An 11,075-nucleotide genomic window follows, 5' to 3' on the forward strand; every position below is an offset into this window, starting at 1 on the left:
CTCGGCACTAATTGCTACGATCAACTGCTCGAGTACACCTCGCAATGGCTCTCTGAAAGATTAATGACGGAATTAAAAACCAAGCCATGTACTTGTGTGTGAGCCGGGCATTGCACTTAATTAAAAATGTTTGCCTAAATTATGTACAGACAATTAGAGCAGAAAGGCAGACGAGCAGACGGCCCAGACAGGCATTTCCGCAATTTGCGGTTAGAATTTTTCCCAGCCCCGCAGCGCCCACCACCGAGTTCATTGTTGGAGTGAAACACGAGTTTTCCACACCCCTCCCACTTTTGGCGTGGTTATTATGAAGGCAATCCGAGTGGAGGAGGTTGCACTGTAGGCGAAGAAGCAAAAGTCCTTAAGTGGCCGCCGTCGCTTCAGCTTTATATTTCCTTTTTGTTTTCTGGGTATTTTTGTTCGGCACTTCATTGTCGCGGAACTGTGCTAATTAATTGCTTAAACAATTGCACTCCGAATGGCAGCGGGCCCCCGTTGCGTATACTTAATGCGCGAAATTATTTCACGCTCACTTACAAGTGTCACAATTTCGAGTTGTGTCCTCCAAATGAGACCGCATAAATTTTGCAGCCATCCTGCCACATCCTGCCTGCCATACGGATGCCACATCCTGCCACGCGCCACAAATGCAATAATTGCGCATTTTGCAATGCGACGACGACGACGACCCTGGCCAAAAATGTGCGTGTGTGACACTTGGCCAGAAGAGGACTTAGCCTCTGGGCCACAGACACAAATAACAAAAACAAAAACTAACATCATGGTCATGCTGCCATCAGACTAAATATATTTGTCCTCGACATTTTTGTGTGTTTATGCATTTTTAGTAGTGTGTCTGTCGCCCGCGAAAACTGTAATTAAGCGAAATATCATTTTTGACAGACATTTCTAGGGAAATGTGTGGGTTTGGCTTGAGGTTTGGCCACTGGTTTCATTTATTCGGTGTCCTTTGATCGGCAAATCTATATCTACTTGGTTTTGCAGCACTGATCCTTGGGTCCATTTTTGCAGACACACTTGCAGTCCTGGCTGCAGGCACAATTATCGCCACACTTGGTGTCCGTGCACTTACAGTCTAGAAAATAAATATAACAAGTTAATAATCAATAAAACTAAGCATTTTATGACCCAGATTGGTTTTGTTATATTTTCTAAATAATATTCGTTAACTTACTAGTTCCGCATCCTTTGCAAACCATCTTGAAGGTTTATTGTATTGTATTTCTTTAAATTGTAACTCTGACTAAATACTTTGTAATGTGTGAATGGTCAGTGGTCTTCGTTTCTTGGGTATTTATAGGTTTTACCTCCAAAGCAGTGCCGGGTGAACACTTTTGCGTTCTGTTTTGATTGATAAGAAGAAAAAACGTGCGCAAAATCAACAATAATTACATGAGTGCACCCAGCACAAATCGAGCTAAGACCTGCCTTTATATTTTTATCAGTCAGTGTGACAATCTGAGAATAAATGATAAGATAGCAGTAAAGACCTACTAATCAGTTACACTGCGAAAATAATTATTTAAAAAAATACATAAAAAATAGAAAATGCTTGAATTTGCAAACAACAACAAACATTTTGTTAATTAAGGTTTAACTTATTGATAATTATTAGTTTAAAAACTTTTATTTCATTAGGAAAATATTTAAGGATTTGAAAAAAAATAATACTTTTAATATTCATGGAATATTACATAATATTACAAATATAGTAGAATAAAATAAATATGTAATTCCAGGGATGTTAAAACCGGTTGGGAATTATATGCGCACACATTTTGGGGCGAATTAGTCCTGTTTTTTATGAAAAGTTACCAGTATAACAAGTACAATTCGCCCTTGAATTAAAAAAGAAAGAAAGTCTCCCGCATAAACGCCTAATCAAACTTAACTCAAATAAGCAATGTAATTTTGAATGCCATTCCAATTATTTCCTGTGCTCCGAACCCAATCGTACTTAAACGCCAAGTCAAGAGTTGCAAACAAAAAAAATACTTGCGTTACTAGCTACTTGTTATGCGCACTTGGCGTCGTCCAAGGGGTTAAGAGTGGAATTACCGCAAATTGCAAAAGTTTTTAATTGTTTATCTCTTGGTCTCGGTCTGGGTCTGAGTTCTGGGCCCCGGGTTTTGGGTCTCGGGTGTCGGGTGAAACATTAGCGCCACATGGCCCCCGCCGCACCGATGTTGTCCTTGTCGCAATCAGCTAGCAAAAATCTCGGCGGCGGGCGGATGCAAAAATTAGACCACTCTCCGAGCAGCAGTCACAGGATGAGGTCAAATTATTAATTTAATATGCATCCGTGCTGCCTTGGACTCTCTGGACTTGGCCTCTTGACTCTTCGACTTCCGTTTGCCGCAGCCAGAAATTTGGTGTTTTTTTTGCCCACTGGCCCAGTGTTGTTGGTTGGCCAGCAAAATGGCCACCATTTCCGCATCCTGCGCGGCTCCCTTTTCGGTGACTTTGCCTTGCCTTGCCTGATTAACGTTTAAACTCATTAAGATAACGCAATTTTTGGCGCTCCGTTGGATTTTACTTTCGAGCAGCTGCGCCTGAAGGCAAGTATGGGGTTCAAAGGTCAGCAAGCTGGTGGGCCAAATCAGTTGCCATTGTCTCTGGCTCTGCTTTGGTAGTTTTGTAATTGGTTTGTAAACAATTTCACCGGCTCTTTGACAATTTTTGGCTGGCCATTTTATTTCGAGGGGCTAATTGCAAATTTTCCTGGCCCAGCTTGGAGCCTTCTTATCAAAATTGAAGTCCGCTTTTTTTTGGTGGCGCATTATGCTCTCTATGTTCACGCTCAATTAGGGCCTGTGGCTGCCTGCTGCTGCCGCGATTCTGGTTAGAGATTCTGGCTATGGCCAAAGCTTCTGGATCTGTTTATCCGGCCTTTGGTGGGGGCGTGGCATCCGGGTCGGCGCTTGTTTACCAGCCAATCAATTCAATTTGCGACTTGTTTGCGCCCAGCATCATCGTTCGCATTTCGCCGCTTCATTTTTGCCCAGAGTCTGGCTCTGGCTTTCGGGTTTTCGGTGTGGGTGTGGGTATGGAAGAGGATTCCGGATTTCGGTCTCCATCAATGCTTGCCACAGGCCACGCCGCGCTCCGTTCCCTTATTATTAAATGAGCAAATATTTTCGCTGGCATATTAGATAAATGCTATGATTATGATTATGGCCTGTTCAATGGCATAATAATATGGGCCGGCGGAATAATCAGCCAGATTATGCCGGCAATATGATGAAAATGTGGATAATAAAGGGATTAAGTTGATGAGAATGAAAGCATTTGTATGCCATTTAATTATGTGTCAATTGTAAAACTAGTTCTGGTGTTTCTTTTTGGAAATTCTCTTAATATTTCCAAGCTTTAAAAGAAATACACAAAAATGTTACAGGCAATGCAGAATTATTTTGTTTTTCTTTCTTGCCTGATTTATTTGGAGTCTTTCAAATGGAAAATTCATCGACCATCAGTAGGATTTTATCTTCAACTATGTTTAGGTTTTTTTCCCCATAGTTGTTAGCCCTCTCCAGAGTCAATCCATGTGGTCTAAAGCCATTTCTCTCTGAGAATACTCAGCCAGTCAAAGGATACCAATTAGCATAATCCCCACAAAAAAGGGGGGAGATTAAAATCATGTTGGGCTGAGGTCGAAATCCTGAACGAGGGGATAAACGAAGGGAGTAGCCAAGAAGGCTTGGATTAAGGCAAAAGAGGAGTATGATTGCAGTAAGAAATGAGTCCAAAAACAGAAATGGTTTTGAAAGGAAAAATACGCATTTTAAACAAAGAGCTTCGATCAACAGATATCCATGTTTAACAAACAAAATCTATTTATAATAATAAATAAATGCCCAGCAGCTAATGTAAGTTAACTTAAACTTGTCTTGACTTTCAAGCAACTAAATTAAAACCAAAATTAGTTAATAGTTTCCGTTCTTGTGTGCCAGAGTTCACTGAATAAACTTACTCAATTGCATAATTCTGGTGAGCAATGGCTTCTCGATTTGATTCTATCAGAATTTGTTAGCGCCAGTCACGCCCTTGGCCCTTTTCCGCACTCAGTGTGCTTTATACATGTCAAATCGCATTTTGAAAATTTCTAACAGCACTAAAACAATTTCGGAGTACGAAGAGCACCCTGGGGCAGCTCCAGGACTCGGAACCGGGACGGGACTTTGCCACAGCAGCGACTACGTCATGTGGCCGAACAACCGAGCAAAGGGGCAACATGAAAAGCTGCTAGCCGAGTGGGGATTCGGGCTGGGATTGGAACTGGGATTGGGTTGGGAAGTGAGAACAAAAAAAAATGAAAAGCCAGAAACAAGCCATGGACCAAATGCTTCCCCGGCTCTCTGGTTCTGGTTATGGTTCTGGATCTGCCTGCGTTGCGGCTGCTGCTGTGGTTGCAGTTCATGGTGGAAAGGATGGCATCAGGCCTAGGCCGAACGGACCCAAAAATGTTCTGCAATATGCGTCGAGTTGGAAAATTCATCATAAATTCCATGCGACAACATGGGAGCCAAACTTTTCATATGCTCTTCAAAATGCCGCACTGCCAAAGTCCCGCGTCCCGCGTCCCATGTCCCCAGCAGCCATCCATCGCAACCCATTCCGTCCAGATCCAACCCACCAACAGCTGCTGGCGATTTTTATTTATACATACATACATACGCCGGAATGGACAGACTGTTGCAGCATCTCGACACGCCGAAGTGTGTTAAATGCATATTTGCAGAGTTTAAATTCCATAAGCGACCGACTGACGACGACAATCGGCAGCATCTGGCATAGTCAATTTTGTATTTAACATTACACACCAACCCTTTTGGCTGTTGGCCTTGTTAAACCGAATTTCGATTTGCATAAATGTCAGTTGGAGGTTGAAGAACCCATCTAAGCAGTGATGACACGTTTTGGTATTTTAAACAAATAAATTGATGTTAGGTTTAAAAATCAATTTAATAAGTGTAGAAAAAGTAAGAATAATTTTATTTGAATAAGTCTAGTTTAAGCTATGGAAATGTCCAGATAAAGGATTCATTGTTAATAGAAATATTTTAATGTTAATTTTTCAATGTCTAATAATCCTAATTAAATCCAAAATGTACTCAATTATTTCCTCATATTTATACGAGATAATGAAAATAAAGGAGGATCTTCAGTATTTGAGTACTTAATATATATTTAACATCATCTCTTCTTATTTATAATTTTTTTTTTAATCTAAAATAAGTTGTATTTGACACATAATATAATATTATTTGGTGTTCTTCTTTTCTTCTTTCTTAGTATAAAAAAAAATGCATTCACAAATTAAAAATTAAGATTCCCTTGATTTAATTTCCTCCGATTTTCAAACATTGTTCTGACAGCACTTGCTGCATTTTTTACAAATTTTTTATTTATTTTTTTTTTTTTTTGTAAGCTTTTGTGGTCTGTAATTTTTTATCGACTCCCAAGTTTAACAACTCTCAGTCTGCAATTATAACTATCTACGCTTGGGGTTGGAAATTTTACGACTGACGCGTTGGTAAAGCGTTTTTATGACCGCTCCCGCTGCCCTTATGTGCCATCATTATGTCGCCTTATCCCTTTAAAGCCGGCAATTGCCGTCGTTCGTGTCGTCAATTGAAATTGCTTGGCATCAGTGCAAGTTGCCTGCCGCTCCCCATATTCATCACACACAGCACACAAACACACACACTCAACGATAAACGCACCAAAGTTTGTCAATCTGCCAGCAAATGACATGCATCGACGCCGGCGACGAGTCCTTGAAGGAGCTGAACTGCTGGTGTACAATTTGCGGGGGGACTGTGAGGGGTTTTCGGGGTGCTTGGTAGGGGGTGCTTAAAAGTATGCAACACTTGACGCGCACTGCAGGATGCTGACGTGCCAATGCACTATGGGGAATTTGGCCATTTTTATGGTATTAATTAATAACTTTTAAACTAAGTAATATATTTCGAAACGGTTTTTTTTATTATAATTATGGACTCCATAAGAAATGATTTTTGGAAAAATGGGCGTGGTTCCGCCCTCGCTTGACGATTTTTTTATTTTTATATTTATTTTTTTAAGTGTATAAGGGGATTTTTTTTTTTTTTTAATAATATATTTTATAAACATAATAAAAAAAAAATACATTGTCTTAATTTTCAAGCTCTTCGTCAGATATAAAATAAAAAACGTAATTTTCATATTCAATTTCTTCATAAAAGAGGTCCAGGCCTCCAAATTCGCTAATAACTTCCATTTGGCACTTACATTAATGCAAAAAAATTAGCTTTTGCCTTTTAAACAGGTAAAATGATTTGACACATTAATATTTATATGTAATTAACTTGAAAAATGGTTTTTTCTTGGTAAAATTTGCTCGAAAAGACCTGAAAAAAAAATTAAATTACGCAGATTGTGCGGATTTGTGCACATTGAGACAAATTGTCTTTTATTTAGAATGAATGCCTCTACAACATATATCGGACGTACAGCAATACAAAGACATATATTTTTTATAGGTCTCTTTAAAGTTAAATATTTTCTCAAAAAAATTTCTTTAGAGGAACACTTAGAAAAATCGCAATATATCAGTAAGACACGCACAGATCAATGTATTAGTACACACAACACATAATAATTACCAATACTATTGGTCTCCATCAAAACTTTAATCAAAAATTGGTTCTACTTTTTAGTTTTTCAATTTCAAAGTAACCGAATAAAAAATAGCTATTTTCCATCACGTGCATTTTGGCTTCAACAGCCGACTTTAACAGTGGATAGGCTTAACAGTGCACTGTTAATTAACATTTCTGGTACTACATTTTATAGAGCCATATATTTTTAATATGTTTACATAAAAAAAACTCAAATATTTAAAGTTTGATAAAATGACTAAATACCACGGAAATGGCAAAATTCCCCATAGTGCAATGTCACAATTATTTAGACAAACCCCCCACTAACCCTCAGCTCCTCAGCCTTATGGCACGGCTTATGAAACACACTTCGATGGGTAAATCCAGGGGAGAGAGATGCGGATATTGCACTCGAAATAAAAAACTTGTACAATTAGGAAATTATTACAAAACTTTAAGGAGAGGAAGAAAAAAAAGAAAGGTAAAATAATAAGAAGAATAAACGGAATGAAATTAATAATATTATAATTATAATAACAATAAGAAATTAAGTCAGCTTAAGTACGTATTTGGAAGCGATAACATATCGTAAATTTCATCGATAATTTTAGTAACTGTTACTCAACCATTCGATAATATACATATAAAGCCTTCAACTTTCGATTCTTAAACAACAATATAACTTATTAGAGCTAAACAGTATTATCATAAGTAATAATTATTAGAAATTTGATTTATTTCAGAAATTTCTAAAATAAATCGACAACTAACATTTTGTTTATATGAAGGTTTATTTTTATGATAAAAGCTGGAAGCAACTTGTTTTTTTTTTAAGTGAAGTGTAACCCGTATCCGTTGCAACTGCTGCAAACTTCACATGCTGCACGATGAGAGGTGAGACCCCGACGGAAATCACTAGAGAAACTTTTTTAATGGAATCAAATCAAATTGTTCGGAAGCTGTAAAAAGCGATTGCACGGAAGCATTTTGAGTTGTTGACAGCCAACAACGTCGACAACGACAACGGCATCGGCATCGACAGCCGCCAACAGTCATCGAGGTGCAAAAAGCGACACCAGAAAACTTGCCAAAGTAACGCAAACTGAAAATTTCTAATAAAAAAAAAAAACTCAAATAAAAAACGAATTTGGGGGCGTGACGAAGGCGGTGGGGAGGCATCATAAGTACACACTTGAGGGGGAGCTCGGCTACATCGTCAATAGAGCGTCAAGTGTGCGCTTGTCCACGCCCATTTAAAGCTCAGCCACCAAAGGGAAGGCAAGGGCGGAAACCAAACACTCGAAAAAATAGATCCCATCTATTTACAAAAATAAATATTTAGGTTCTTCCAAAATCGATTTATAATAGGAAGTAAAACCAAGCAAGAAGGCAGAATTGGAAAATTCTATTTTAAAAAGTGTTTTATATTAACAATTGTTTCCTCTGCTACATGTTATTGAACCAATGATAGAATAGTAGACATTAAGCTTAAAGCAGCAAAGTTTATAAAACCAATAAATACAAAAATAAATAAATTAAAAAAAAAGTATTTGTATGAATTTCCTTCCATTTTAGATTCTAATTGATTGTGTTGGCCGCAGAATAAGGAGAGTTGGTGGCATACTAGATCCGAGGTTCAAAAAAGTGGGTTTTTGTCGAGCCGGAATGCCGATCAGGCAGCAATTGCTCAAGCTTTTTGAGTATTTATTTGTCCAAACACTTCAGCGATGAGCAGCCAACACAATTCCTGAATTATATCGAATAAAATTAGGCAGAAAAAAAATTTCCTTTTTTATAAACATCGATTATTAATCGATGACGATGCGATTAATCGAGTCCGTTGATGGAATGAAGAGACTGAATAAATCAAAAGGGGAAAAAGAATCAAAATTAATTAATTAAAGAATCAATAATTAAAACAAATAAAAATAAATTTAAAAAAAAATCTTAGAAAGAAAAATTCCGTTTATCGAAGAAAATATCTAGCTAAATACCATCTCGAAAACAAAAAAAAGTTTAGTTAGAAAACCCAGATTAACTAGTTAATAAAGAATTATAAAAAAAAAGTTATTAAAAATCAAATTGAAAGTTCACTAACGAATGATGTATCCACGGCAAGGGAGCTGCTATTTTTACAAAATTCTAGTATCCCAATTTGACAGCTAACGCACGGCAAACTAGGCCATGACAGTTTGCCAGTCAGGGTTTTAAGCCAGTCAGACAATCGACAATCATTGACAATCCCAGAACCCCAATATGCAATACACCAATCCCTTCGGCCAAGTAAATACATATGGGTTCTTTTTAAATATTCCTTTACAAATATAACTTAAAAGTAGCCAAAAAATATTGCAAAATTTTTCTCATGGTGTAGGAAACGAGAATCCGCCATGTAATTGGCCAAATGACAATGTGCACAAGGTGCAAGAAGTTGCCACCGAAGGAAGCCCGGAAAAATGCGAAAACTACGAGAGCAGTAGAATGTAGAAAGGCAGAACAGGGCAAAGTTCAAAGTGCAATCGTTCGTTTTTCGGTTATATGGCGCATAAGTTTCAGGCGCGCTGCACTTGCAAAGTTGCAAAGGCCATAAAAATCGGCCATAAAGCGTCAGGCTTCCTTCGAGCATCGTCGGTCTTCAAGCTCGGTGGCCACAAACGGCTCGTAAATCAACTTAACACGCCGCCGGGCCGACAGTCCAGACAACCTAATAATTCTTGTTGACACCCAACAACATCTCCCAGTTATGCACAATGACTACTGGGCGTGCTGCCATCACCCCCCGCCCCATTAAGATTAAGATAATCAATTCATTAGCGTGGCCAGTCCTGCAGCCCACTGCACTGAGAAAAGCCATTCGGCATATATTAAATAGAGAATATTGGCCTAATCAATATAATACAAAAAAAATAATAGTTAAATAATAAATTCAGAAATTAAATACATTTAAACTCCTAGTTAGTAGCTTAAAAAATATATATAGCGCTCAATATTATCTGAAAATATCATATACTTTGATATATCGATTGTTTAGATATTTTATTATTTAGAAAATATCGGGTTTAATCGATATTATCGAAAAATTCTGCACGATTTTATTAAGTGACTGTCTTATATCGGCCCCATATATTAAACAGAATATAGATTTATGAATATGTTTATATTTGTGTATCGATACATCGATATATAACATATATTATCTGTTTTTAACCTAGTTTTAACAATTAACTATTAAGGATTTGCCTTTTTTTGCTTTTCATGTAACACATACTGGTATCCTTAGACCTGAATACCACAAATCCACTAAAAAAAAAACACCAATTAAATACACATTTCATCAGTTAATTTTTCCAACTGCTATTTCGGCTACTCACAGAGTATCCCCATCCTGCCAGAACCAACTAATATCCAGCTCCAAGTGCACGAGGTGCAATTCCCTTTGGCAGACACTTTTTGGGGGAACAAATGTTCACTCCACATTACATTTGTCTTAGCTGGCGAGCAGATTAATTGCCAATGAGTGTGTACAAGTTCGAGATGAAAGTTTTTCAGAACTCTCCTCAGCCTTCATCCGGACCCCGTTCCGTCGTGCTCTGTGCTCCATTGCGTCGCCGTTGCGCTCCGTGTGACAACCTAAAACGGGGCCACGTACATTTTATCTGCCGCTGGCTCCTCCTCCGCACAATTCGAGGTTTTTGAGGTGAAACAAATTTCCGGTGACATAAACTTAATTAGCTTTTGTTCGGGCTTTTGTTTTATGGTTTTGTGGGTGCAAGTGGTGCGGAGTGAGCTCTTCCGCGGTTTCCCAACTGCGTGGGTGGCTCGGCCCGGATGGGGTAGCTCTCCTTTGTCTGCTCGTTTTTATAAATTGCTTTGGCATGCTGAAAGGCCGCATTTAGTTTTGATTTAATTGCCACCACTTAACAGATTTATCTTCGAGATGCCTTTGCTCTCTTTTTTCCATATTTAATTAGTGCACAACATACGCCGACATACCGACAGAACAAAGCTGTGGCAAACAAGTTAAAGCTTATGCAAAACTCTATTACTTTCATCAACAAAAGTCGGCCAAAACTTTGCCAACCACTTTTGGCATTTGACTTCCCTCCCCCTGCCAACGCTTGAGTTTAATAAAATGAGAAAATATTTACTGATGATATCACAAAATAATACATAAATGTTTACCTCAAACAAAAGGGAAGCAGAGCCAAAAACAATAAGAACAATCGGGACCAGCATGAGGGCAAAAATAATGAAATTGAAAACTGAGCTTACGCCAAAACGTGAAACTTGCAAAGGTACCGGTAGAACCTCAAATAAAAGTCGGGGCCAAAGTGGTCTGGTCTTGGGATTGGACGTCCTGTCAGGGGGAGGGGCGAGGCGAATGGGAAACTGCGTGCCAGGAAAATAGCT

The 11,075-nt window shown here is 38.3% G+C and overlaps 1 protein-coding gene across 1 annotated transcript; it reads right to left on the minus strand.

The window, feature by feature from the left end:
• Window positions 1-785: 785 nt before the first annotated feature.
• Window positions 786-1,304, minus strand: MtnC (Metallothionein C). The gene is made up of 2 exons (XM_017180187.3): window positions 1,196-1,304; window positions 786-1,096 (listed from the first exon to the last, which is right to left on the minus strand). The coding sequence occupies exons 1-2, from the start codon at window positions 1,218-1,220 to the stop codon at window positions 990-992; spliced, it is 132 nt and encodes a 43-aa protein (XP_017035676.1). The 5' UTR covers window positions 1,221-1,304; the 3' UTR covers window positions 786-989.
• Window positions 1,305-11,075: the final 9,771 nt, after the last annotated feature.

The sequence above is a fragment of the Drosophila kikkawai genome, chromosome 3R, assembly GCF_030179895.1.
Source record: "Drosophila kikkawai strain 14028-0561.14 chromosome 3R, DkikHiC1v2, whole genome shotgun sequence".
Classification (NCBI taxonomy): domain Eukaryota; kingdom Metazoa; phylum Arthropoda; class Insecta; order Diptera; family Drosophilidae; genus Drosophila; species Drosophila kikkawai.